This window comes from Acinonyx jubatus, chromosome C2, assembly GCF_027475565.1.
Source record: "Acinonyx jubatus isolate Ajub_Pintada_27869175 chromosome C2, VMU_Ajub_asm_v1.0, whole genome shotgun sequence".
In the NCBI taxonomy this organism is placed as follows: domain Eukaryota; kingdom Metazoa; phylum Chordata; class Mammalia; order Carnivora; family Felidae; genus Acinonyx; species Acinonyx jubatus.
In genome coordinates, this window is record NC_069384.1 from 2,113,556 (window position 1) to 2,141,274 (window position 27,719).

The window sequence follows — 27,719 nt, forward strand, 5'->3', positions numbered from 1 at the left end:
TTTGAAAAGACACAGGTTTTGCAGAGTGGATGGAAAAAGTAAGACCCGATTATTTATTGTCTACAAAATCCTCGCTTCCAACGACGGAGGCAAGCTGAGAGTGACCGACCGCTTGGCAGCAAAGGGGGGAGGACTGCCGATATGCACAACAACCCGGATGGATGGCGAAGGGATCGCGCTGGGTGGAAAGTGACACGGTCACTTCGGTCGGATTCCTTAGGTGGCGTGCTCGAAGTGGCAAGGTTGCGGGCATGAAGAACAGACTCGTGGCTGCCGGGCGCTCAGGGCGGTGGGGGCAGAGGACGCAGGGGCGGGACCAGGCTCGGAACCCGGGGAGCTCCCGTGGCATCTTTGCAACTTCCTAAAACCTATGATGGTTCCGGAGTAAAAAGGGTAAGGAGCCCCCGCGTGGTGCAGGCTCAAAGCAGCACGCGACAGACGCAGGCCAGCCCGCCGGGCACCTGGACGACGCTACGGGAGAACCCGCGCCCGGGACTCCCCGCTCTGGGTTCTGCTTTTCCCGCCGCAGCACCTCAGCACCTCCTTCCAACTGTGACCTCCCCTCTCGTGTCCTTCAGGTTCGGGGACTGAGACCTTTTCACTCCTTTCCTGCTATTCACTGGGGCTTCGGGAGAGAGAGGAGATAAGTGTGTTCTATACACCTCCTTACATTGGAAATTGTGAATTTTTAGGTTCTGACATCTCATTAGTATCAAGTGACCCGAAGGACGAGAGACAGATGAGACAAGCAAGCAGTCCGAGGCCAGATGAGCCTGGGGCCAGGTGGCACAGGGAAGGACGCTGGGGGGCAGGTGGCTCGGGCAAGGACGCTGGGGGGCAGGTGGCACAGGGAAGGATGGGGGGCCAGGTGGCACAGGGGAAGGACATGGGGGGCCAGGTGGCTTGAGGGAGGACGCTGGGGGGCAGGTGGCTCGGGGGACGATGCTCGGAGGCAGGTGACACAGGGAAGGATGCTGGGGGCCAGGTGGCTCGGGGGAGGATGCTGGGGGACAAGTGGCACAGGGAAGGATGCGGAGGGGGCCAGGTGGCACAAGGAAGGATGCAGGGGCCAGGTGGCACAGGGAAGGACGCGGAGCTGCCCCGCTCAGACGCTCTGGCTCTCCATTTCTCCACCGCTACAAGGGGGAAACAGTACATCCCCTGACCCCCAGCCTACAGAATGCCTTGAGGGTCTAAAGAGGTTCTAGAAGTAACGTATAAAATTAGTGCCAAACAACTAAGCATGCAGAGCACCCAGGATGGGTTAAGACACCCGTGGCCTGCCCTGCACCCAGGTGCTGCTGGGCTCCTCCCCGAGGGCTGTCCCTCCTTCTGCGTGTGGTGACCGCAGGGGCCCCCAGTGCTCTGAGCACAAGCCCCACCCGTGGAGAGCTCGGAGTGCGCCCTCTGACCTCCATCGACCCCTCAGGGAGACTCAGGCGCTTTCAGACCTGCAGGGAACACAGGGTCCACGTTATGTGTTGTGTGACCACCTCGATTTATGGTCAAAGGCAGGGAGGGGGGAGTCACCAGGACGAGGACCCAGCTCTTGTATCTTGGCCCAGCGCTGCCCCCAGGCTTTCTGTTCAGTCTCTAATGGCTTGAGACGGGTCACCTCCTTACCTCGTCTCTGAGCCACCCCCTCTGCTGAGATTAGATCTTAAATCTACGTGGCTGCCCAAGCTCTCCATCTGGGCTGCTCCATGCAGTCTGGAGAGGCGCCTCGGTCTTACTAAGCATGCACGCCTCGTCCTGAAGACAGCTTCTGAAGCATCCGCTTCGGTCTCTGTGTTTTATGGATGAGGGTTCCAGGGAGGAGAAAGAGCCAATACGTCAAGGTCGCAAAGTAACTGTGACAGTATGGGGAAGGTCTGGGGTGGCGGTGGTGGGAAGGGAAACGAGTCAAATCTGGGCAGAGCTGAGAAGGACCCTCAGGACGTGGGACTAATTAGATTATGAGGATGTAGGGAGGTGGGGGGGGTGGGGGGGGTTCAGGTCTGGAAGGCGGTGGGGGAGACCCCAACGCCTTTGATGGAAATATGTAAGGTGTATAAATAAATCTGTTCCAAGGCTCCGTTCGTGACGGGGAGGACCTTCCCACCGTCTCCTCCTGGACCGCACTCTGCTCTCACAAGGGAGCACGCCCTCTCCATCCGCTGGAGGGACCCCTTTGATGGGGAACACCCTGTGCGGGACACAGTCCCCCGCAGGCCTGGGACCACTGTCTCTGGAGGGGCTGCTCACTAGGCTGGGCTTTCAGAACGGTCTGCATTCCCCAATCCACTCATCCCAGACTGTGCAGAGGACACGATCTGTGCTCAACACCTGCTTTCCCTGGGCATCTGGAATGTGGGGGGTGCTAGGCAGAGGTGCCGATGTCACCAGCCCGGGACTAACCCCGGGCGCTGAGCCCCTAACAGCTTCGCAGGACAGAAGCCCGGCACACAGCTGCGTTCTCTCCTGCTGGCATGCCCCTGGGGAGGGAGACGGGGGACAGAGGTCGCAAGCCTGCACACGGAGTCTCAGACCCGCCCGTGTGCTTTCCCTGTTGAGCCTGCTGGGCGTCCGTGCGCTGTGACTGCTGTCCTAGAACACGTACGGCGACCCCAAGGACCCCCAGAAACAAGTCTACACCGCCGTCTCTGACTCGAATCAGAACCCCATCTCTCTGGGGTCTGCCGGCCCCCGGGGAGCACCTTCCTTTGCTTTCCTTCTGGTTCCACGTGGGGAGCACAAGGGGGCCCACGAGCATCAGGGCTGTGGGCACACTGCCCACCTCCACGCCAGGCAGCCGGGACGGCCCCCGCCACCAGGATCCCGGCCGCTCCGCACACCCCGCTCTTGCCACGTGGGGTCCCAAATCTTTGAGAAGGAAAACAGGAGGCAAGGAGAATGCCCCGTTCTTCCATGAGGGAGCACCAGGAAACAATCTGCGGGCCACTGGTGCTTCCAGACAAAGACCCAGGAACCGGCCGCCCCCAGGACGTCCAACACGCCTGGTGAGTTCCCAGGCAGCCGATGACCAGAAGCGCCCACTCGGATGCACCTCGCCAAGCTCCCCGCCTTCCCTGTGTTTCCTGCCGTCCCCGGGACCTCCGGGCACCTGCTTCACCTCTCCAGCCATAAACCCCATCCCCGGCTTCCATCAGGTTCTGAAACATAATTTAGGAAACTGCTTTAGGTCGTAAGACGCGGCTAATCAGGACACCGGTACTTCATTCTAGTTGCCGTTGACCAATCACACGGTACCCTACAAGAAAATGTCTCTGGGTGCCCCCACCTTTCCGGCCATCACTGGGTCCCGTGCTTCCCAGCCCTCAATGTAACATCCGAGCGACAGCCCTCTGTAGCAGCCCCTTGCGTCAAACCTGATGCTAGTGAACGTGCTCCTGGAAATTTCCAGAACCAAAGGCATCCTGAGCAGTATTTCTTCAAAGCAGGAAAGGGGCCGTGAAGGAGCAGGAAGCCCCGTTTCAGCCTCAAATCCCAGCTGAGTCCCCCGGCCCTCGCTGACCCTTGTCAGCATCCTCCACTGGGTCTTAGCTCAGAGGAAAGAAGGGGCCCGGGGTCGGGTGGGTGGTGGCTCCGGGCCCCACGAGCCGGAGACCAGACTGCCGCGTAAGCCTTCGGAACAACTTTGAAGCCAGCGAGTCCTGCACAGGCCGCCTGGGTGACACTCGTTCCCTCGGAGGCTATTTTCATAAGCTTCCTGTAAACTAACAAAGACTGGAAACCTCGACGCAAAACGCTCTCTGTACGTCGTCAGAGCGAGCAGCGTGGCTGGGAAGCTCCGATGACGCACACGGAGTACGTTGGCACTCCCTGCCAAGCTGCCAGCTGGGAACATGCTGGCAACCCTCTCTGGCTCAAGGGTCTGCTCCCAGGACGGAGAAATGAGGACGCGGCCCTGACGCGGAGCCACGCCGGAGGCGTGAACCCCAGCCCCTCAGTGACGACGGCGGGCAGATCGCAGGGCCCCGGGAACGGCCTCGTCGGCGGTGATCCCTCCTGCCCGAGCCGCGGCCTAATCTCTCTCCCTTCCCCATGCGGGCTCCTCCCCCCAGGTCATTCGACACGCGGGGGCTGGATGCTATTCGTCCACCGTGGGAAGCGGAAGAGGGATTCTGCCGCCACGAAGCCACACGATCTCGGGGTGCGAAGGACTGGTAAAAAGATAGATAGATGGAGCGTGGTGGGGAGAGAGGTTACTTCCCCGTGTGGTCAGGGAGGGCCGCACAGCAGAGCCAGCATCCACCACAAGAGCTCAGTAGGCGACAAGGAAGGCGGAGGAGAAAGAGCGTGGCCGGTCGGTGGCAAGACACGACTCTGGTGCGGCTAGGGGGAGGCGCTGACACAAATCATACTCCTCAAGGAACGGCGAGGACGTGCCACACCTCCCAGGAGGTTCCTCCGAAGCTGCCCGCAGCGCCCCCAAGCTCCCGGGCGGCCCTGCTGGGCAGCCAGCGGCCCAGGAGGGAAACGTCCAGCCGTGTGGAGGCGTAGAGGCCACCGCTGCCCGCGGAGGTGGTCTTGGCCCCACAGGTAGGAGAGGCGGGGGGGGGGGGGGGGGGCGGTTCCTGAGGGTGAGGTGGCCCGGTCTGCATTTGGCACCGACCTCAGTGAGGGGCCCAGGCTGGGCGTTCTCCCTGAGTCCCCGTAGAGCCCCCACGGCACTGTGACACCCTCTACTCCAGAGGGAAATGAACATTCTAGAGGCATGCAACGTGGCGCCCAAATGAGCACGTTCAAGTCCAAGTGCCCCTGTGGAGCAGTCCCCTGATGACCCTGGATGAGTCACCTAAGCTCTCTGCACCCCACCTGCAGGACGTGTGAGGCAAAGCTGCTCGTCCACAGACAGCTGGACGGGTAAGCGTCCGAGGCCACGCGGACACGGACTGGGCCCACTGAGGCCACACAGACACACAGACCAGGGACTGTGCCCCCCAAGGCCATGCGGACACGGGACTGGGCCCCCCGAGGCCACGCAAACACAGACTGGGCCCACTGAGGGCACACACACACACAGGACTGGGCCCCCCAAGACCACACGGATACACACACACACACACACACACACACACACACACACGGGATTGGGCCTGCGAGGCCACGAAGACAGGACTGGGCTCGCTGAAGCCATGTAGACACGGGCTGTGCCTTCCCAGGCCACACACGCACGGACACAACACACACAGACACACACACATACCAACGGAGCCCGCCGAGGTCCCGGCCCGTGGGAACAGGGGGAGGGGTGGCCACACTAACAGGCCCCTTACCCAGCGTCAGACAGTTTGGAGCTCTCCACAAAGTACATGCATTCCTTCTTCTTGATATTTTCGGGGATCCACGAACTGAGACTTTCTTGCTGAGGATAAAAAGGGCGCTTTGAGATCCCCGGGCAGTCATAGCAACACTGTTCGGGACAGCAAACCCTCCGCCACTCCTAGATCACCTGGGCTCCCTGTCGAGCTACACGGGACTTTTCCAGAAGGCGTGAGCGGGGCGGGGGTGCCCGGCCCCGGCTCCCAGGTGTGGGAGGAACAGCCCTGTGGGACCTCTTCCTCCTTTGCCCTACTTAAGTAGCACGGCACTTTCCAGTTTCTCTGTCAATGCTGCCTTCCTCGGGAATAAAGCGGTGCGGCAGGTAGGGGTGTGGACACCTGCCTCTGTCCTGACGAGACGGCAGGCCAACGCCCTCCCGCCACCTGACCAGGGGCCGAGGGAGTCAAACATGCCCTCAACACAGTCTTGTCGCGGGCCTTGGGGAATCTAGCCCAGGACGTCGGTGGTGCTCAGGGCCCTCCAGTGACATCGGAGACGTGAAGTCATCGCACAGTGAGGTCAGGGGTGACAGCTTCCAGCGAGTCTGCCCGGGATGGGGTTGCAGTGCTTGCCTAACGCCCTCCCAACCAGACCAAGAACAGGAAGGGGCGTGCGATGCAAGGAGGGGGCGGACCTGGCCACTGACCATTTTCTCCAGGTCCCCTTTCCCCGGCTCAGCCGAGCCTCTGCCCAAGCAAGAAACACACCAGGGCTCTGGGGGACCCGGCGGAGGGGGGCCCTGCTGGCCACCGGAAGCCTACCTTCTCACTGTTGCCAAAGAGGTTCTGGGACCTCCTGACCTTGCGCAGGCTGCTGTTGCTGCGCCGGAGACTGGGGACCGTGCCCAGGTCAGCGACCCTCCGGGGCTGCACCCCAAAGGCCTCCTCCTGCTTGGAGCCGGCTTTCCTCAGGGTGGGGGGCTCCATCGTGAGGGCTGCCTCCACTCCAGCTGCCACGGTCTTCTCCCTCCCTCAGGACAGCCTTTACTCCAGCTCGTGAGGCTGAAGGTTCTGGAAACACACCATGGAGGGCTGCCAGAATAGATCAGAGAGGGGAATGAGGCAGGTGTCCCGACAGCACAGGGCACGTGCTTCCTCGCACGGGGCCTGTCCACTCATTGGTCGGCGCCTTTCCCCGGCTGCCCCAGCTCTGTCCGCCAGCAGGGGCCCCGGGTCGTCTGGAAGCACATGCACATCCCCAGGGCCCCAGAGGCCCATTGGTAGCCACAGCGACCTCAGGTCACTTTGAAGGGCCGGAGGAGGCACTCCATCCCCGTCCATGGGGCCGTCCTCCCAGCACAAGCCCAGAGTGCGAGGGCCTGGGGGGGCGGAACGATTGCAAACGGGGAGCCACAGCTGCCCTGCACCCCACTCATCTTGGGCCCGGCTCTCCCAATTCCCCGCAGCCCCAGGCGTCGCTCCAGCTGGCCCCCTGTGGCCAGGGTTAGTGGCGCCCGCACGATGCCATCACTGCTGTTCTGAAAAGCGTGCAAGTCTGGGGGGCTCAGCCGCCTCCACCCAGATTTTAACAGACGAGGCCACCCAGAGCCTTGGGCACCTGGCCCTGGGAGAGGGCCACTGCAAGGACAATACCCAGTGGAGCTGTGGGGTGGGGTGGCCCCAAACCAGCAGAGCCACTGGCATGCGTCTCCAGCCGGGGAGAGCGCAGGGTGGGCTGTGCCCAGAAAAGCCATCGGGCAGGACCACCAGGCCAGGGGCCTTAAGGTTTAGGTTTGCTTGGACCCCGTCACCCCTCCGGTTGCTCCCCTTCGGAGTGGGAGTGCCCGTCCGGTGCCCCACCATTGCTGGCGGGACAGGCCCACAGCCGGAGAGGAATCCGCCTCAGGATAAACGCAGCTGGGGTCTCCCCCACCCCTGACTCGGATGAGATTTAGATCAGACTTCGGAGTAGCTGCTGGAATGAGTTAACGCTCGGCTGTTGGGATGGAGTGAATGTAGTTCTCATGTGAGAAGGACATGAATCTGGGGGGCCAGGAGTGGACCGCTATGGTCCGAATGTGCCCCCCTGAAGTTCGCATGTGGAAACCGCCCCCCAGCGGCGATGGTAGTCGGAGGCGGGGCCTCTGGGAGGTGACGAGGCCCTGAGGACCGGGGTCCGTGCTCTGATGGAAGCCCCAGGGAGTGCCCTCTCCCCTTCCCCACCGTGAGGACAGAAGTCTGCAACCCAGAAGGGGGCCCTCCCCCCCCCACCATGCTGCCACCCTGACCTCAGCCCTCCAGCCTCCAGGGCTGTGAGAATAAACTTCTGTTCACAAGCTGCCTGAGTGTGGCAAGCCTCACACCTGAGCAGCCCTAAGGCAATCGCTGTCACCTGGCCCCTCAGGCAGGGCCAGGAGCCATGCAAAACGGGGGGGGGGGGGGGGGGCGGAGTACTGGGGATGCTGACTGACCTTCTCTCTCCTCCCCTGCCCTCCCCTCCTCCTCCCTCCCCCATCCAAGTCTGGGCCCTGGAAGAGTCTGGAAACCCAGGGCTGACCATGACCTTACAAAATCCCCCATCCACCTTCTCGGGGGCTCCCCCCCAAATCCAACTCTCCATCGTTTTCTTCACATATCACCAGAAGGCAGTTGTGGTCACCCCGGTTTGTAACTCTAACTCTCCATATGCAATGGCAAACACGTTCTTGCAATGGCAAGAACGATGAAAGTGGGGGCACCTGGGTGGCTCAGTGGGTTAAACGTCCAACTTCAGCTCAGGTCATGATCTCACGGTTTGTGAGTTCAAACCCTGTCGTCGGGCTCTGCACTGACAGTGCAGAGCCTGCTTGGGGTTCTCTCTCTCTGCCCCTCCTCCCAAGCGCTCGCTCACACTCTCTCTGAAAATACATAAATAAACTTAAAAAAAAAAAAAGAGCACTTTGTAAGTAAATGACTTCCAAGAAGACAGGCACATAGATACATAAATAGAACATGACGGCACACGGGCCTGCACATACAGTCACACAAAATGCACATCTAAGGGTTCACTGCAAAATTCTTTCAACTTTGTGTATGTTTGGAAATTTTTATTTAAAAAGTAGGAAAAAGGGGCGCCTGGGTGGCTCCGTCGGTTAAGCGTCCGACTTTGGCTCAGGTCATGATGCCATGGTTCGTGAGTTTGAACCCCGCATTGGGTTCTGTGCTGACAGCTCGGAGCCCAGAGCCTGCTTTGGATTCTGTGTCTCCCTCTCTCTCTGCCCCTCCCCGGCTCACACTCTGTCTCTGTCTCTGTCCCTCTCTGTCTCTCTCTCAAAACTAAGCAAACATTTAAAATATATATATAAATAAAAAGTGGGAAAAAAACCAAGGACACAGACTCAAAAAGTAGAACGTAATGGTATAAACACTAATGATAATAGATATATGATATAAGTATCTAGATAAGTGTTTCTGAAAAACAAACAAACAAATGCACATCTATAGATGCCCTTCGGCACAGGACCCCCGACAGACACGCGAAGCTGTTGCCATGGAGTGAGCGGGCCTGCAAGAGGCAGGGGCACAGTGGGGTGGATGTCCAAACGCAGGGCCGAGGAGGAGAGAGGAGTGGGAGGGGCCACGGGCAGCGAGCACAGGTGCATGGGGAGGGGGCCACACGGCAGCGCCTGCGCCCAGGTGGGCCCCCCCATCCAGGCTCCTGCAGTCCGGGGGCGGCATGCTGGAAGGCTGTGCCCTGGCGACATTCGGAATAGACACCAAGTCCAAACAAAACAAAAGTCCTGAGGACTGTCCTTTGCAGCAGCCACCTAGGCCGGGACCCTGGGAACTCACAAAGACAGGGTCTCCGCCCCATATCCCACCAGCCCAGCCCAGAAGGCTGAACCGACAGACTCCCTATGTGAGGCTATTCAGGGCACGCTGGCCAGACGTCCCCCCCCACCCCCTCTTCCCACTTCTCTTTCTAAACCGTTTGCATGCTCCCTGCCCATCCCCAGGTCAGGCATCCTCTGAAATCCCTGCAGGGAAAACACTTTCCAGACTGTAAATAGCAGCACACCCATCAAAGGAAGTGCCTGCCGCCGGCGGCAAGGGGCCCCCTGGTCTTGCGGTGGGTGGGGGTGGGAAAGCTGTGGTCAGAGGCTTAGTCCTAGATGTGGCAAGTTCCTCATCTCCCCAGGTCGGAGCAAGGCGCCCCCGGAAAGACTTCACCCTGGCCCCGTCGCAACGCCTGTGCCGGCACCCTGCCTGCAGCCTGGGTCCCCGCACCCCGCACTCCCGCCTGAGCCCAGGCCCGCATCTCCACCCCGGAGCTTACACTCGAACCTGCGCCCCTGCGGCGCCCCAGTGTGTGCCCCGCGCCCGCACCGGCACCCCGGCCTGCGCCCAGGCCCCCGCACCCGGCAGCCCGCCCTCTGCTTGTACCAGCAGCCCGGCCCGCGGCCCTGGACCCTGGGGGGCACCCTCCTCCCACCCCGCGCCCTCGCCCCTCCCCCAACCTGCGCCGGCGGCCCGCTCCCCGGCCCCAGCGCGGGTCCTGTCACGTCTCTCCGCACCCCGGTGTTGTCCATCCCCGGCGGCGGGCGGGCGTACCTGCTCGGAGCCGTCCCGTGTCCCCGCGTCACCCGCGCCGCTGCGCAGGACCGCCAGCTGGCCCCGCGGGGCCGCCCGCATGTCTCGCCGCCGAGCGTGCGTCCCGCGCGCGCGGTCCGCGTCGCCCGCAGCGCGCTCTGCGTCACCAGCCCGGGGCGCTCAGCCCGCGAGTCCCGCGCCCGCCAGCGCCAAGGACGCACGGAGACGCCCCACCAGACGGGACCCCCCCCCCCCCGCCCCGCCCCGGACCTGGCTCTTGGGCCTGTACCTGCCTCCTGAGGGAGGAGCAGCCGGCTTCTCCTTGAAAGGCCCGACGGAACGGCGTCGGGCAGGGACGGGGAGGGGGGCAGGGGTCGGCTGGTGGGCGGGACAGGAGACCGAAGTGGGCCTGGAGCCTGGGACCCACTTCCCCTCCTGCAGACCTCAGGATGCTCCTCCACCGAGATGCCTGCAGCCACCCTCACCCCCCCCCCCACCCCGTCTTCCTGGAAGTACCCAAAGCCAGGAGACCATTCCCAGTAAGGCAGGGCCCGAGGGGGCAGGGAAGATCTAACCTCACAGCACCCACGTGGCAGGTGCTGGCCATGGGGTCCCACAGATGTCTAAACTCCACCCTGGTTGGACTGCCCCTTCTCAGTCCTCCTGGCTGGAAGAAGGATAAGGATTCTGACTCCACCCCCTCACACAAAAAAGCTGACCACAGCTTTCCTAAAGGTCCAGACCACCCCCCACAGTGCCCTCACCTCACAAAGACCACTGCCTTCTCCTTCCCAGACGCCAGTGCACAATGCCCCCCACAGTGGCACAATGCCACTCCCGGGCCCTGCACCTCTGCCAGCTGACTCCTGGCCGCCTGACCACGCCCTCATTTCCTCCCCTGGGCGTGCTGACCTAGTGTTCAGATTCCTGCCCATGACACCCTCCACTGGAAGGCACCTGGCCTTTATCTGCCCCTGCCTCTCCACAGAGGGGTGAGCCACAGTGCCATGGGCCCACAGGACCCCTGTGGTCCATCAGAACCCATCAGAGCCCCTTACGTAGGGCAGTGCTTGATGGATTTCTCAAGGCACTTTGATGGGCACAAGGGTGGTTGGAGCCCTCCTCCGAAGCGGTCAGCACCGTGGAGGTAAAGGGTGGACAGCAGCGGGGGTGTGACGGCTGATTGGAGGCTCTCACCTGCAGGAGGCGCCCCCCTGTCACTGCTGCGTTGTCAGAGTCTGGCAGCCCAGGCCTTCGGCGGCCGGCACCCGCTGCAGGAGCTGGCTTGCCACCGCCCCCGGGAGGGGTCTTAGACCTTAGTTAACAGGCAAAGCAAGCAGAGACCCACGGCGTCTGCAGCTGGTTTTTAGCAGCCGTGCCCAGACTCTGGGCTAGCGCTCCTTCCCTGGGGGGCCTTCTGGCCTGAGAGCCATTCCACTGACTGAAAGCACACGGCGGAGGATCAGTTAATATTTCAAGAGACAGCAATCACGCAGAGCTCTGGGGGGGCAGGCATGGGCGGTCTGACTTTGGCTTCCGAGTATCCCAGGGCCTCTGTGGGAACGTCGGTGAAGGGGAAGCAGTACGTGAAACAGGCTGCTGACCAAACATCAGCGCTCATGTCGCCCCTGTGGCTCCTTCCCTTCCAGAAAAAACCACACATTTCACAAGAAGGCCACGTTCCGTCCGCCAGGACGCCGTTGCAAGAGCAATTATGAAACATCCATCCCATAAAAATAAAGAGGCGTTTGGCCATAAAGCAGGAACGCAGCAGTCCTGACTTTGATTGCGACTTGGCTCACATCCAGCTAAAGGAAACGCGGAGGACGTTTTCACGGCGTGGACAACACGGCCAAGGTAAAAAGTTCTGGCAGTGAAAAGAAAACTCAGTCAGTGAAAAAGAGAGCAGTCTGGCCACGTGGCATGGGCATGCTGTGGCCGGCCGTGAATAATCCACGGGAGCAGAGAAGCTGGCTGCTGGGGTGGGTCCAGGGGGTGGGGCGACAACACGGCCAGAGTCTAGGGCGGGGCTGCAACGGCTTCTCTAAGGGCCACTGGTAATGCTTCAGGATCCGCAGGCTCAGGGGCTCCGTTTTAACTACTCAGCCCCCTGCAGCCAGGAAGCAGCCATCAGCCACAGGTACATGGATGGGCGTGGCCGTGTGCCAATAAAACTTTATTTACAAAAACAGGCAGTGGCTGTGGCTTGCAGAGCCCTGGTCCGGACAGAGCACCAAGAGAAGTGGGCTTCATGCTGGGGACACCATCGTCCCTTCATGCCTTCATGCCTTCATGCCTGAGGTTGACAGATCATCTGCCTTCTGGGAATGACCTCTCAGAAAGGACGGTTGAGATGTGATGGTGACGAGGGAACAAATCGGCGCAGGGGCCAATGCCCTGCACCACGTGCCTTCCCGACAGCCATAGCAGGCAGCGCGTTTCCAAGCAACAGATATGGGGACAGAGCTGGGAAGGACCTCGAGGCCCAAACAACCTCTCAGGACACTGTGTTAAATGAACACATGCAGGCTACTCTTCTCTCACAAGCCGCGTGAACGAGCCCGGACCCCACTCAGGTCTCCAGAGATGGCAGCCCTGGTCCCCAGCCCCTGGCCCCGGGCCCACAGCCTGACCCCACGAGAGGCCCCAGACCAGGCCAGCAGCCCCACGGCTCCCAGATTCCCGCCCCTCAGGCACCGTGAAGAGGTAATGTCTCCCGCCGTCAGCTGCTAGGTTTGGAGCCATTGTTACATAGCTGCGGATAACCGGATAACCAAAGGGTTTGGAGGTTGGGGTCGGGGTGGGTAGAGAGAAGGGAAGCTAGGGCAGAAGCTGGGGCAAGTCCCAGTCATCCCCGGCCCCGCGTGGTCAGAACACGATCGCCAGCAGGCCCAGCGTGGAGTCCCCCACCAGGCACAGCATGGAGGGAGCAGGCAGTGGTTGTTGCCCTCAAGGGTATTCCTGGGTGTGAGAGGCAGCCGGCCCCGCGCTGGCAGGCGAGGCCTCAGGAGCCCTGGACAGCCAGCTCGGGAAGACGGGCCAGCGGCTCCAGGCCGCCCGAGTCCGAGTCCGGTGCTCTCCCAGGAGCCCCAGGGAGCTCTGAGGCCGGGTGGCCCTCCAGCTGTGCACCCAGAGCCACAGGGCTCGCCTTTGTACCCCAGCAGTGATAGGCCGGGGGCCGTGCCCGGGAGGGTCTCAGCTGAGAGCGGAGGCAGAACTGGAGGCAGAGTGGCTAAAACACACGGAGGCCGAGTCCCCAGAGGAAAACCAGGCAGCAGGAAGGTAGGCAGGTCTGGGGACGGTCCACCCTGGGGTGACCTTGCTGGCTACTGACAGTTTCTGCTGCCATCGGAGAAGCAGAGCTCACACCTGGAGGAGGTTCCTCTCTCTCCACCCCAGGACCTTCTTCTCTGCCACCGTCCAGCCCAAACACCCCGAACTTTCCTCTGTGCTTCAGTCCCCACCCGCTGTGGCGCAGCCCCCTGGGGATGAGGGCGGAGTGGTCAGCCCGTCCAGGGTGCTGAGAGGAGAGCAGGCCCTGTCCCTGGGTCCTTGTCACGCCTGCTGGAGCAGTGCTATCTCCCAGACTGCACAGGGGCCAGGACCCCAGCAGAGGGAGGACCATGCCTCCCGGCCTGGAGGCCACCTGGCCCCTCCCACTCCCCCTCCAACCCGGGGGCTTCAAGGAGCCATAAGGAGGAGACGCTGGGGGTGTAGCTTCCAGAAGCTCACAGGAGTTCGGGGAAGCCACGCGGGTCTCTGGGATGTGGTGCTGGCAGAAATGAAGCTCGTGATTCAGCTGGGCTAGAAGTGAGGGAAGGACACTGTCCTATAGTAGCCAGGGCCACATGGGAATCGCCCCAGAGTGACCGCTGGGAGAGGGAAGTTCCCCTGGAATAAGGAAGTGTGTGCAGGGGACACAAGGAGAGAACGTGGTGGGGGGCAGAAGACAAGGCATGTTCGGGCTGTCACCTTTCCCACGGCAACCGCCAGTCTGAAGCAGCGGGTTCCCTTCTTCTCTGATGTTCCTCTGGGTCACTTCCCCTCCCTCACTCCCATCATCCACCTTGGGCATGTGGCTCAGGCCGGAAACCCGGGCTTTGCACCGCCAGCCGCAGAGCCGGATTCGGGGTGCATGGGACTGATGCCAGGCCAGTCCCCAAACAGGCACTTGAGTCACTGGGAAAAGCTTTCTTTCTGCTGGACTCAAGCAGCCACGGTGCAGGCCTGAAGCAGAGGGCAGACAGCATCTGATGCGGGCAAGTGTAAGCTGGGAGCGGGAGTAGAGGCCGGGCCCCAATAACGAAGACCGAGGCCCTGGATCCGGCCACACTTGAAGCCACTGCCCTTGGCTTCTCGGCGACGCCCACCCGTGTCCCCTCGGCTACTCGGCGACGGGAACCGGTGTTTCCGTTTTGGTTTAAGCAAATTGGTGCTGCATTTCTGCCTGTGTCAGGGTTCATTCCAGGAAGCAGGAGCCCTGGGAACATGGCAAAATAGGAGATGTGTGACAGGCGCTCATCTTTACACAGTAGCGGGAAGGAGCTGGGGACACAGAAGTCCGGGAGAAACTGGACAAGGGGGAGCGAGAAGCATTTCTCCCAGGGCAGGGGGGCAGGTGCACAGGAGCGGGCTTGCAGGGGAGCTGGGGAGCTCGGCGTGGCCAGCTCTGGAAGCAGGACCACGAGGGGGGCTGTGGAGAGGTCTGTGGACGGCGGTGGCCTCTTCAGAGCTCTGCCACCGTGAGTTTGCAGCAACAAGGGCTGCTGGCGGCAGGTAAGGCCACTGTCGGCAAGAAGAGGGCAGAGTTCAGGGAAGACCCTGGGCCCCCACCCCCACCCCACCCTTCTGAGTCCATCCATCTCTCCCCACCTCTGCCCGGGATGGCCTTCCACCTGCTGTCTTCCAAAGCGCATGCAAATCCCTCGTCGGAGCTACACGGGGAAGGGAGTTCTGGGGATGCACAGTGACACATCCAAACCGACACACTTCTACTTAAGCAGGCAAAGAATCCTCGCTTTACAAGAGTCACCTGAGTCACCAGGACCTTCAACCGGTTCACACCCCAGCCACCCTCTTGAACAGCCACAGAGCCGGCAGGGGCTGCAGAGGCCCCCAGAGGCCAGAGGGCCGTAAGCACACCTGTCTCCTCCTTCCCTCTGTGTGGGTGCCTGACGGGGGCCCATCCTCAACTTCCGCTGAGAAGATTCCTCCCAGAGGCCCAGGCCGCCTGGACTCAGGGCCCAGTGGTTCCTGTTCCCCAGTGGTTAGTACAGGGAAATCCACACACCCTGAACCTGAGGGTCGACCTACTCCAGGCAGACCTGCAGGGTCCTCACACCTTCCCCTGTCACCCCCATCGCCTACACAGAGCCTCCCAGGTGCAGCCCTGCTGCCGAGAGCTGGGGCCTGTCCCACAGCCTCCCTGGTGTGGCTCATGCCCCACCTGGTCTGGTTCTTGTACCTGGACCACACCAGTCCTGGTAGGAGGAGGAGAGGCCATCTCAGCCAGGTGGGGACAAGCAGGGCCAGCAACTGCAAAGCCCCCTTCCCACATGTCCCGGCCCACGGCCACAGCACACCGTGCTCTGCCTGTCCCACCTTCCCCAGGACCAGCTTCTGCAGATGCTGGCTTCCATCTGCTGGTGGCAGGTCACCCACACCTTGGGCAGACTCTCCTGTCACCTGATGCGGCTCCCAAGTTGGGACAGCCAGAAAGCCTCTGCAAGCTTGCACAGCCTGGGCTTTTTGGACTCTTCCTGCCACTCTCGGTGAGGCTGCACTCCTGTCCTGCCCTGAGACCTGGACAGGTCGCCAGAGCCTGATACTAGACCCAGGGTCCGTCTGAGAGCTCCGACTGGCACTATTTACGGGCTTTCTTCCTCCTCAAAGAACAGCACTGCACTCTGTTGCCTGAGGAGGCTCACACACCATTTGGGGGGGGGGGCACCTCACCCATGCACTGATGAGAGGCCTCAGGGCAAGAATCTGACCGATAAACTGCTCACGGCATCCCGTGGCCCAGCAAAACACAGCACGTGGACAAACCCCACAGAACAGCAATAATTGCTCAACTTCCATGGGCAGACTTTCCTCTTTGTAAAATCCCTATGTCGTCTTTGTGATACAAGCGGCAGGGCTGAGAGGGACGGGAGACCCCATAGGAAGTCTACTCTCTCCCACGGCGTCTCCGCCTCCTGTCGTGCAGTACGCCCCTGGTACGGGCAGGCCCTCCACCAGTCTCAGGGGCCCTGGGCTTCAGAGGTTGCTGTGACGTCCTGGGAAAGCAGTCTCTGACCTCCGCTCAAGAAAAAGTTATTCTGACACTTCTTAAAACAGTAAGGAAGACTTTATTCAAGGCTATTGGAATAGGGGAGAGAGACTGGCCTCAACTCCAAATACAAAGACAAATGGGGTTTACAGCCAAGGTCAGCGTGGTGGTGGTGGTGGGGAGAACCCAGGGGACGGAAAAGTACTGAGACATCGCGGGTCGGGGGTCTTGCTAAAGGCAGGCGGAGACGATCAGATACCACCTGCAGGACAACCGGATCAGACAGTGAGGGCGAACAGACATCAAGGGTGGAGCGACTTAGCAGGCTCTGCCGATGGGCCGGGCAGGCCAAAGGCAGTGGAAAAGGGGACAGAGGAGGATGACTAAAGCTGGGTCCTGTCACCTTCAACAGCTCTGAGATCCCAAAGCCAGTCAACGTAAGCTGCGCCTCTGGCTTCTGAAACGCCTAATACGGGGGGGGGGGGGGGGGGGGTACCTTTATGCTCAAGGGGAAAGGAAATCCACACGGGCCTAGGGCTGGCTTCTTATCTGAACAGTGTAAATCTCCGTTATTCAGGGAGTCAAGACACTGTCACGTCTACGTTCCAGGCTCCGAGCTCGGGGGCTCAAGAGCTAGAAGGCTCGGGGCTGGGGCGGTTCAGGATCTCAGGGCTCGAAGACTCGGAGCTGGGGGCCCCGGTGCTCGGTGACTCGGTATCGCCGGTCTGTCCCGACGAGGGGCCTCACCTGGGTCGCAGCAGAATTACGTCAGAAGCAGACACTTCTCCGTCCCCCGTCCCCCCACGCCGCGCACGCGCAGGCCTGGACGCGCGCAGCCGGAGGGGCGGGGCGGGGCAGGAGAGGGCCGAACTAACGCGTTGAGCGCTTGCCCAGGCGGCCCCACCTCGCTCGCGCCGCTTCGCCCCTCAAGGAATGGCCAATGGACTCGCAGGGCCCGCCCCTGACGACGCGGGCCCCGCCCCCTGGAGACAGGCCGCCATGGAGCCGGGAACCCGTGGCTAGCGGGCGGCTGGTTGAGGGCAGGGCCGGGCCGGGCCGGGGGCCGGGGGCGGGTTCCGGGAGGCCCTCCACCATGAAGCTGACTCGGAAGATGGTCCTGTCCCGGGCCAAGGCCTCGGAGCTGCACAGCGTGCGGAAGCTCAACTGCTGGTGAGGGCCCAGAGCCCGGGGCCGTCCCCTCACGTCCTTCCCGCTGCCCAGCACCCCCGCCCGGCACCTGGGCTCTGGGCGGGGGGCGGGAAGGGCCTGCGGAGGGGCCAGAAAAGGGTTCGGGACGGAGGAGAGCAAGTGCCAGGGCCCCGCCCAGCATGCAGGAAGTGCTGCCACCAGCCCAGGTGGCCTTTGGCAAGGATCATTCCAGAATCTTTGCCCCCGCGGAGTGGTGGTGCTTCAGACCCAGGCCCCAAACATGCACTCTTTGAGACAATTGGCATTACCGCGAAGTCTCTGTCAGCCCTCTAGATGGCATTGGGCCCGATGCAATGGACAAACGGGTAGATGGGGCAAACGGGTCCCCTCTGGAAGGATCTGATTTCTGACATTGCCAGCCACTGGGTGCCAGGTCTACTAATCGGGTGGGGGATCGAGGTGATTAACACCATTTCTAGTGGGAAAGAGAGAGAGCTGAGACTCCCAAGTAAGGAATCCATAAACATTCTTGTAACTGGGCCCTGTTGGGGAGGGGCTGTCCCCAGGTGACTCCCTGTCTGGGGGGTGACCAGGTCTGGCTGGGCTGAGGAAGGACCAGAAGCACTCCATGAACTCTGGGAAGGTCTACAGGTGTTCACTGGGGACTCAAAGCAAGGCTTCACGCACCCCTGTACACTGGACAGTTCAGGTGGGGCGTGGGGAGCCCAGCCAGGGGCAGACCGGCCTCGCAGGAAGTGTGGGCAGATTGACTGCAGTGGGCCCTGCCTGTGCATTAAAAAGCCTTTCCCTCTGCCCTGGCACTTCTGACATTTGGCTCTGCCGTTTGTTCTCAACAATACGCTTCTTTGTCTTGCGTGGGGTGGCCATGCTTCCCCAGAGCAGGGAGAGACAAGGGCCCTATTTCAGGCTCTCTAGTGTTGGTCTCATAAGCTGCGTGTTCAGCCTTTGAGCGTGGCCTGTTACAAGGACTTGCTTGTCTGCTTACATCAGTGAGGGAAGTGGTCCTGCCTTGCGGCAGCCTGGAGGGTGAGTGGGTCTTTGTGCCCTCCAAGTGGGGCAGCCCTCCGGCTCCTCAGTCTGAGAAGCACCCCTCAGGCACCAGACATAAACAGTTTTCAGTGGTGTGACAACTTTTGACACTTTTGTGAGTCATCTGGGCAAGGTTTCCCTCACTTTATCATTGGAATTATAGAATTTTAGTTTGTAGACATTTGTCACTAATTTGTGTCCATTTGTTTTCTTACTCAGCTTTAACAGAATTAAAGTATGTCTTCTCTCTCCATAGGGGCAGCCGCCTCACAGATGTAAGTATTCTGCTGATCATCTCCAGATGCCCCCTGGTCCCCAAAGGTGTCACCTGTCCCTCAAGAGAACTGTTAAATTTACAGAACCGCACACATTCAATTCAGCCCCTAATCTGGTACTTTGTTCATTTAGCAGTGCTTGGAATGTAGAATGACTAATGAAAAACATACCCCCGAGTGCCCAGCTTTATTCTGAAGTTCCTTTCAGAATTTAGTTGATGAAAGGCTTCGTGTCCCAGGTCTCCCAGAGGAGGGGGAAGGCTTTGGGTCACTGAGGAGTTGCTCGTTTTGGCCCTGTTCTTGGTCAGATCCAGCATTCTGCTCCCCACCCCCACCCCCACCCCCCGGGCCACGGCGGGAAGAGATGGGCACCTGGGTTGGGCGGGGGCAGTGCCCCCAGCTGAGCTCCGGGTCTGTGAACGGTCTTGCCCTCTCCCTCTCCGAGAGTGAACGTCCCGGACTTACACACGGATTGTGTACCTGTGATTTCTTTCTCACTTTTGTAACGTGAAGCGTCCCTTTCCTTGGAAACAGTCAGAAGTGCTGCTGAGACACTGGGCTATCCAGAAAAGCTGATTCCGCCTCCTTCTATAGCTGAAATGCTGCATATTCAGCAGCCCAAAAAAACCCCTGAAACCCAAAAATGCCACTGTAGCAGATAACAAACCCATTGCACATGTAAAGCACTCTGAGCCAACCGTGAGCCTCTGGAGGTCAAGGGCCTCATCTGGCTCCACGCCTGACACGTGGCAGCACAGACGTTTGTGGGGGCTGTACCCCCCCATCGGCCTTCCAGGCTGACTTTATGGACCCAGCCAAGCGCCCCATTGGTCTTTTCCCTGAATCAACAGTATTAATGTGGTGTGAGGTCCAGTTCCAATCCTGTCTCCCTTTTGCCCCAGCTCCGTTGGCCGAGCCTTCTCCCTGTGCCTCAGGGACAGCAAAAGAAACCTTCTCTGTCCACGCAGGGGCCATTGAGGTCCCCTCCCTTGATGTCTTCTGCGGGCATCTCAGGGATAGCGGCCTCTGATAGCGGCAACGCTCTCCAAAGTCCTAGAGAGAGCGCGTGCTTCTTCATGTTGAGGGAGTGTCTGGGTGCAAAGCGGAGTGTCGTGCGGAGCCTGCCTGCTGTCACGTGTTGCGTCAGCCCCCATGAGGCCAGCGGCTGCCCCGCGTAGGCGCGGAGGGCTGAGATGGGGCTCTCTGTGGTGCCACCCCGTCCCTGTGCCGGGCTCGTGGAGAGAGCGCCTGGCGGTGTCTGCCATCACATTCCTTTCCTTCCTAGGTCTCCATCTGCCGGGAAATGCCCAGCCTGGAAGTGATCACCCTCAGGTACCTAAACGCCTGCTGTGCTCTGAGTCACGGGGCTCAAAAGGAGAAGGCTCAGATCCCCTCGGATAATCTGAAAGCTCCCAACAAGAGTCTGTCTGGGGGCGTGGGGGTGGGGAGCTTCTGTGTGCGGAGCAGGGTCGGCGGCACAAGGCCTGGCTGTGCCTCAGCCCCCCTGAGCTCTGCCTCCTTATGAGGGGCCCCCGGCCGTCCCCTCGAGCACGCCCCGCTGCATCCGTGCCCAGCCTCACCATGCTCAGTGGGTGCAACCCCCACGTGATGAGCAGCTGCCCTCGAGGTGGCCACGTCCGCCTCCAGCACCCCCACCATTTCTGCCCTCTGGTTCCGGAGCTGCCAGGAGCTCCACCAGTGTCCCCGCAAAAACACGGCCTCTGACCGGTCATAGCCACCTCTTCCGGAGGCCTTGGCATCTTAACAGACTAGGGAATCCATGGCTGAACCAGGTGCTGCCGGGACTTCTGGCAGCTGGGCTGTTTGGAGAGAGCCCGTGAGTCATCACCGCTTGCCAGATGCCGGCCCTCCCACGTTGGGCAAGGCTCAGGTCCCTGGGCCTCAGTTTCCCTATCTGTAATATGGAAATAATACCAGCGCCTGCCCCTTGGGGGCAGTGAGGAGGGGCTGTAGCGCTGAGCCAGTGCGCACACACCAGCTGTCACTGTCACTGCCTCGTATCAGTGAAGCCGAGGTTTGAGCCCACACCCCAGGAAGCCTTACCTGACAAATAAATATATTGCCTTCCATTCCCCCAAGTAGCAGGAAACCTGGGGGTAGGCGTGGCTTGAACCCCGGCTCTGCCGTGCCTGGAGTGGTTTGGGGCAGGTCGCTGGGCCTCTCTGAGCGCCCTGTGGACGGCTCTGAGAAAGGACAAGGCCCGGGGTTGTTGACTGAGCCCAGGTTCCAGGGCCTGGGTATCTGGCGGCACTGGGACTGGGTGTAAATTGCCTTGTGAACACAGGGTGCCGATCTTTGGTGAGGTGCGGTCATTTCCCTACGGTCTTAGTCCTCGTGTGTACAAGGCCTGTCTCAGTCTATTCCGGAGCCGCAAGTCCAAGATGAGGGTGTTGGATTTTCAGTGTCCGGTGAGACCTGTTTTCCGGTTCACACGCCATTTTCTCGCTGGGTCCTCAGGTGGGGCCAGGAGCGAGGGAGCTCGGGGGTCTCTTTCCTAAGGTCCCGTTGTGAGGGCTCCTCTGACCCAGCCACCTCCAAACACCGGCACCTTGGGGGGTAGGTTTCAACGTATGAGTTTGGGGGGCACAGACATTCAGTCCAACCACAGATAGCCCGGTGGTCGACGAGGAGGACCGGGCCAGCGTGTAGCCTCGGGTCCCACCGCACCCCTGCCTGTGCCTTGGGCAGCTCCCGCACACCTTGAGCGCTGGTAACTGCGGTCAGTGAGTGTTCAGAATTGCAGGGGTGTCCCTGGAAGAATCAGGACATCGCTGCCAACGCAGATACAGACTCCAGAGAGAATGTTCTAGATAGGTCTCGTCGGGCAGGGTCTCTTGGAGTGGCCCCACCCGTGCCCTCCGGCTCGGCAGGGAGCAGCAGCGTCCCCAAAGCTGTGGAGGAGGAGCTCCCACCAGGCCCACGAGGACGCTGGGCTCTGAGCTCGGCTGGACACTGCGCTGGGCGTGTGTCCACGGTCCGCTTGCTTTTGTGGAGGTGCGAGCTTTCTGCTTGTGTCCGTTTAGACCGTAGAGTCTCTGCCTAGATGCCTGGGCGACCTTCTGTCTGTGATGTGCTCACATCTCTGCGGAAAATGTAAACCCATATACCCTGCTGCTCAAGCCGGGGCTCAGAAGTTCGGTGCCCAGCGTGTGTAGGGTAGGGCTTCCTTGTATTTGCTGTGGGTTCTGCTGGCTGCTGCCTGCTTTGGGGCATGGAGACGGTCCCTTGGAGGCCTGTTTCCTGTCCTGTGAGGGAGAGTGGGCCCTCCTACCTCCCCATTGACTCGGTGAGCCTAACAACTCACCAAGTTGGGGGTTGCTCACTGCTGCCCGTACTCCTGACGCTTTCTCCTCGCCCCGGGCACCTCGTGGAACGTGACTCGTGCCTCCCAGCTTCGATCAGCTTCCCCGGGGGAGGGCGGATGGGCGCGGGCCTTACAGCTGACACCGTGCTGTCCCCGTGCAGCGTCAACAGCGTGTCTACCCTGGAGCCCGTGAGCCGCTGCCAGCAGCTGAGTGAGCTGTACCTGCGGAGGAACCGCATCCCCAGCCTGGCGGAGCTCTACTACCTGAAGGGCCTGCCGCGCCTGCGCGTGCTGTGGCTGGCGGAGAACCCGTGCTGTGGGTCCGACCCACACCTCTACCGCATGACCGTCCTGCGTAACCTGCCGCACCTGCAGAAGCTGGACAACCAGAGTAGGTGTCCGCGCCGCCCCGACGGGGGCCCCTCCTCTCCCCCGCCCTTCCCGCGTGTTGCTGATCCTTGTGGACCTGGCAGGTGTACCCCACCCCCCACCATGGTCTCTGGGGAGAGCCCCCAGGTTTGCACTCCTCACTTCGCAAGCGTGAGTGGGGCGAGGGGCCCTGGGCACGGCCCCACACTGCCCATCGGCCCCACTGTCAGAGCAGAGTTGTTTCCGCTGCCCTTTTATTGTCAGAATGCACTGCTGCACTTCCCTGAGCGCCCTGGCGAGCGCGTCGAGGGTCCGGGAGGGCTGGCAGCGTCCCTGCAGGCAGAGGGGACCCTTGCCCTCCGAGCACCGGGTCCCCTGGTTTTCCTGTTGGAGGCGGGAGGGCGCCTCCCCGCAGCCCGGGTCTGCGCCACACCCGTTGTCCGGGACCCGTGCCTGTTTCCTGGGGTCCACTGTAATGGCCGTGCCGGTCCCTGGCCCTCCCCACGTGTGCATACGTTAACTCCCATACGTTAACTCCGGGAAATTAAGCCACGTGTGAGTGAAATGGACTAAATATTATGCACTCTGTTCCTTTTTAAAGTGTACGTTAATTTCACTTCTTTTTTTTTTTTTTTTTAATGTTTTATTTATTTTTGAGGCAGAGAGAGACAGAGCATGAGCAGGGGACAGTGAGAGAGAGGGAGACACAGAATCCGAAGCAGGCTCCAGGCTCTGAGCTGTCAGCACAGAGCCGAATATGGGGCTTGAACTCACGAACCGTGAGATCATGACCTGAGCTGAAGTCAGACGCTTAACCGACTGAGCCACCCAGGCACCCCTCACTTCTTATGAATACTTGCAGAACTGCTGAAGTTCAGGCTCTCATCCAGCACATGCCAGGGTCAGGGTGTGACAGGCACGACCCCACCGTGCTGTTGAGCTGGCCAGCGGGGCGGACAGGCATGCCTCTTGTCTAAAGCAGAGCCGAATGCTGTGGTCCAGGGGGCTTGTGGGGGGGGGGGGGGAGGGAGGGTCCGCACTGATGCTTCTGCTCCCTTCCCGTCATCTGAAGCGGTGACCGAGGAGGAGCTGTCCCGAGCATTGCTGGAGGGAGAGGAGGTCACGGCCCCCGGCGGAGAGGGAGCAGAGAATGGCCGAACCGAGCTGTCCTACGGCCTGAGCGCCCTGAACACTGCCACCGAGATCCAGCGGGACGCGCTCAGCTGTGGCGAGGAGGAGGCCAGGTGAGGCCGGAGGGGCGGCAGGCCTGTCCCTGGGGTCCTGCTGTGGGGTCAGTGGGCCTTTCCCAGGCCTGCATGACTGGGGAGTGAGGGAAGGGAACCCCCCAGGGTGGTTCTTCCCCATCCCGGTGCTCCCCATCCCAGCCGGCTTTCTGCTGTGTGTCACAAGGCTCAGGGCCCGGGGCCTGTGTGGGTCTGGACCAGCCCTGGCAGTGGAGCAGCCCCAAGGTGGGGGCGGGTGGAGCGGGCATGGGAGCGTTGCTGGGCCCAGCACTGCAGAACCTGAGGGAAAGCCACGTGGCTGTGACCGTGGCCTGCTGAGCTGCCACAGGGGAGGGGATGGGAGGGGCGTGTGCCCCGAGGGAGGGCCCTCTGGGCCACAGCACTGCCAACACGGCTGACGCGGCCTTGGGGGGCGGGTTGCACTGTCGTGGGTGTTTCTGAGCATAAACCGCACATGCGGAATGTTGTAGAAACCGTTGCTCCCAGTGAGGCTGTCGGGCTGAGTTCAGGTGACGGCAAAGCCACCTGTTCCGTTTGCCCCGCGTGCGAGGCCATATGGACGCCACCTTGGGGGCGGGCTTTGCAGCCCCTGCTCTGCGTTAGCTTTGTGTGTTCAGAGCGCCCAGCCCCGGTGGGAGCCCAGACGCAGCAAAGTTGTCTCTGGCGGGGGGTGTGGAGGGTAGACCCACCGTCCCCCTGCCCCTTCCCCACCCCATCCCCCCCAGTCCCCCTGCCCTTCCCCTGCCCTGTCCCCCCCACCCCATCCCCCTGCCCCTACCCTGCTCCGTCCCCTCCCATCCCCCCGCCCCTCCCCCACCCTGTCCCCCAGAAACATCACAGAGTGGCAGTCTGCCTCCCTCGCTGCGCTCAGCCTCCGGAGGGTTTGACATGGGGCCCCGAGCAGGTCAGGCTCACACACCCTGTGCTCTCTCTCCCACCTGCAGCGTCCAGGGCCAGCTCAGCCCGAAGCCCCCTTCCCGGGACCCGTTCCCCCCCTTCTCACAGAGGGAAGCCGTGAGCGGTCGCAGGAACAGGGTGAGTGTGACAGAGACAGCCTGGCTGGAGGTGGCTGCCACTTCCCTCTGCCCAGGATGTGGAGACTGGGGGCGGCGGGGTGGGGGGATGGTTGGATGGGCTGGAGACACCCAGGGACACCGAGCCAGGCCCCAGAGGGCGGGACGCTGGCTCTAAGCTCAGTCAGTGGGAAGGAGCCGGCCTAGAGAGAGAGGAGACCCCCCCCCCCCCCACAGCTGCAGGAGAGCCCTGGCTCTGGCCTGGGGGCGGGGCGGCTGCTGTGGTGGCACGAAAGCTGTAGGGGTTCGCTGCTGGGGGGCCTCCCGCCTGCAGGTGGACACAGTCCTCATCCCTGGGAGGAGTAATGGGTTGTTGACAAGAAGTCGGTTATGTGGGCAGCTCGGTCAGAGACCCTGGCCCTTTCCAAGTGTCTGTCTACCTCCTGTGTCCTTCTGGCTCGTGCTGGGGCTTGTTCCCCTGCTGGTCACAGGGCTGGCCCTCCGATCCAGGCTCACACCGTTTCTTCCCGTGTGTGTCCCCTCATTGGTAAAGAGCAGCTGCCGCGTGTACCCCCAGCCAGCAGGCCCGGCTTCATCAGCCGGAACTGCTCACGTCCCCAGTGGGAGCCGTCATTGGCCAAGAGGACAGGGTTACCGCCGTTAGCTTGGCCCGGTGGGGACCCCGCCACCTGGTCACGTGGGAGGGTGCTGCCTGAGCAGAGCCACGGGACTGGTGCGGGCCCACGAGGGAAAGGCTCCACAGTCGGGGGGCAGGGGCCGCCAGCACCCCCTCGAGGAACTTGCCAAGCTTGTGGGGGGCACAGAGGGAGAGGGACCGAGGCCCTGTGCCGGGGAGGGGCCGACCCACCCTCCGGGAGAAGCGTCCCCCCAGAGCCGCCGACAGAAGTGACCGCAGACTGAATGCCAGTCTTGGCAGCTGCCCCCGGGGCCTGGGGACCACACCCCGCACAGCTGACGGTCCCGCGCAGGGTGTGTGCGTGGGGTCAGCTCAGCAGTCTGTGCAAGCTTCTCCGACACCTTTCAGGAGGAGCCCCCACGTACGCAACCCCGGGGCAGGGCAGGCCATGCGGGCAGGCCCAGGCCTCTGGAGGGCACTGGGGGGGGGGCGGGGGGAGCCCTGAGACTAAACACTGACCCAGCTCAGTGCCCTCCACAAACGCAGACCCAGAGTCACCAAAGCAACTTCTGGGGACGGGAAAGAAGGAGGCCCTGGTTCTGCTGTGAACGTGGACTTGGACCGTGGCTCCTCCCTCCCCCAGGGGTGGGCAGGGGGGTGTCCTGCGAGCCTAAGTGCAGAAGGCCAGGGGGAGCCTGGAGATGCAGGGAGACGGGGGTGGAGCGGGACACCCGAGCGTTGCTGAGGCCACAGGTCAGCGCCCTGGTGCGCGCAGGGACTCTGTGGCTCAGCCCGGTAACCCTCTGAGCGCGTCCCTTTGCTCACACGTGACTCTCCTGTCACCCCACAAGAAGAACGAGCTGGAGTAGTCCTCACGTGCAAAATCCTTTCTTGCTCAAGTGCGGACAGAAACCTGTTGTGGGTGCACGTGTGCTCACGTGTGCCATGCGTGTGTTGTGGGTGCACGTGTGCACACGCATGGCACAGCTGAGCACACGTGTCTGGTCACACGTTACTGATCGCCGTCCTGGGCCACTCAGCTCCCTTCTGCCTCCGGCTGCCTGGCTCACTGTGTGACTGAGGGCTGGCCGCTTAGCCTCTCTGGGCAGTGCCCGCAGGCGGCCGCAGCTCTGTCTGCCTGAGGGCCTGCCCGGTGTCTCCTGTCTGGAAGGCTGTTCACCCGGGACGTGCACATCAGGGTGGGGGCAGCCTAGCCGTGCCCGGCCTGGCCCTCAGCCAGCGACTCTGTGCCCCCAGAACAATGTCCTGACCGCCATCCTGCTGCTGCTGCGGGAGCTGGACGCCGAGGGGCTGGAGGCCGTGCACCAGACCGTGGTCAGCCGGCTCCAGGCTCTGCACAAGCAGGAGCCGCAAGAGGACATGGAATGACGGTCAGCCGGGACCCGAGCCGCCAGGCCGTCCTCCCAGGACCCTGTGCCCCAGCATCTGGGAGATGTGGGGTCCACAGCCACGGCCTCCACTGCATCCTGAGTGTCCGCATGCGGGCTGTGTCCCCAGAAGCTCAGCCCCGCCTGGGAAGGCCACGCCCCGGGTGTAGAAGGCGGGAAGGGCGCCGGGCACTGCGCCGGGCACGCTCCGCCGTGCGGGGCCCAGGCGTGTGCCGCCTGCTTTGCCTCGCCTCGCCTCACCTCACCTCTTCTCAGGTGGCGTTGCAGCCACTGTCCCTAATAAACATCTTCCCCAAGTCCAGTCTGGAAGCAGACGTTTCCTAGGAGACGGACGTAGCCTTGACGTTGTTTTGAAGCGAAGGGCCACGTGCACGTGCATTTCCCGTCGGCTCTCCCACCGGGTCGGGGGTAGATTCCGCCCAGGATGGTGCCGTCCTTGAAGCAGCAGCGGCTCCGGGCTCCGCCTCAGCCTCGGCAGACCCACGCGGCCGTGCCCACCGCTGCCCACGTGTTTGGCAGGGTGCAGGGGTCTTGTACGCCGTACGGGGGGAGGCCGGGGGTGGGCAGGCCCGCGCTCCTGTCTGGAGACTCAGGTACAGCCGTAGGACAGGCAGCGGGGCCGGGGAGGATGCCCGGAAACCCCATCTAAAACGTGTTCTCCCGTGGGCAGAGCCACAGGCCTTGCCGTGGTGCACAGGCCCCGAGTGGTAGTGTTGCAATCCGGGGCCCTTCCTCCTGCCCCCCAGCAGCTCCGGGGGCCGGGGAGGAGCGTGGCCTCTGAGCCATTAGTCTTACTGGTGCTGAAACGGCGGGACCGGAGAGGGGGGTTCCCTCCGCCTTGGCTCCTGTTAGTGTCTGTGTTGCCGTGCAAGCGAAGGGGTGGGACTTCACCCACTGTGTGCGAGAACCCAGATGGGGTGACTGCCGGGGAGACCGTGGCAGGCCGCGCTCGCACTGGCCCGGCCACACTGGGCGGGTGGTGGATATCGGGTGTCGTGGCTCCTCGGGACCTGGGGGGCGGAAGCAAGGGGTCGCCACGTGGAGGTATCCGGAAGGGTAGCCGCAGGGTCCGCGCGTGCCTTCTGTTATACGTCTGGATGGTTGTCACACTCAATAAAGCGTTGTCTTTTTTAGAGCCAGTTGG

The 27,719-nt window shown here is 61.9% G+C and overlaps 2 protein-coding genes across 12 annotated transcripts in view; one reads left to right on the forward strand and one right to left on the reverse strand.

Annotated features, from left to right (window-relative positions):
- Positions 1 to 14,203, reverse strand: part of TRPM2 (transient receptor potential cation channel subfamily M member 2) — a 55,654-nt gene extending 41,451 nt beyond the window's left edge. For 2 of the 10 annotated variants that reach the window (XM_053220487.1, XM_053220477.1), the window contains exons 1-3: positions 10,598 to 14,203; positions 6,087 to 6,356; positions 5,280 to 5,368 (exon numbers count right to left, since the gene is read on the reverse strand). In XM_053220487.1, coding sequence (XP_053076462.1) covers positions 5,280 to 5,368; positions 6,087 to 6,251 — 254 coding nt within the window. In that variant the 5' untranslated portion in view covers positions 6,252 to 6,356; positions 10,598 to 14,203. Of the gene's footprint in view, positions 1 to 5,279; positions 5,369 to 6,086; positions 7,268 to 9,854; positions 10,064 to 10,597 lie in introns of those variants that run through there. The other 8 variants (XM_027041464.2, XM_053220479.1, XM_053220478.1 and 5 more) reach the window with 8 other exon arrangements.
- Positions 14,204 to 16,662: 2,459 nt separating this feature from the next.
- CFAP410 (cilia and flagella associated protein 410) lies at positions 16,663 to 27,714 on the forward strand. Of its 2 annotated transcripts, none has more exons than XM_053220489.1 (7): positions 16,663 to 17,274; positions 18,560 to 18,578; positions 19,864 to 19,910; positions 22,065 to 22,294; positions 23,345 to 23,515; positions 24,457 to 24,551; positions 26,424 to 27,714. In XM_053220489.1, exons 1-7 carry the CDS (start codon positions 17,045 to 17,047, stop codon positions 26,553 to 26,555), a joined length of 924 nt encoding a protein of 307 aa, XP_053076464.1. In that variant the 5' UTR covers positions 16,663 to 17,044; the 3' UTR covers positions 26,556 to 27,714. The 2 variants fall into 2 exon arrangements, with proteins under 2 accessions (XP_053076464.1, XP_026897276.2); XM_027041475.2 differs by having other exon boundaries at positions 16,666 to 17,274; positions 23,345 to 23,516; positions 24,461 to 24,551.
- The last annotated feature ends 5 nt before the right edge of the window (positions 27,715 to 27,719 follow it).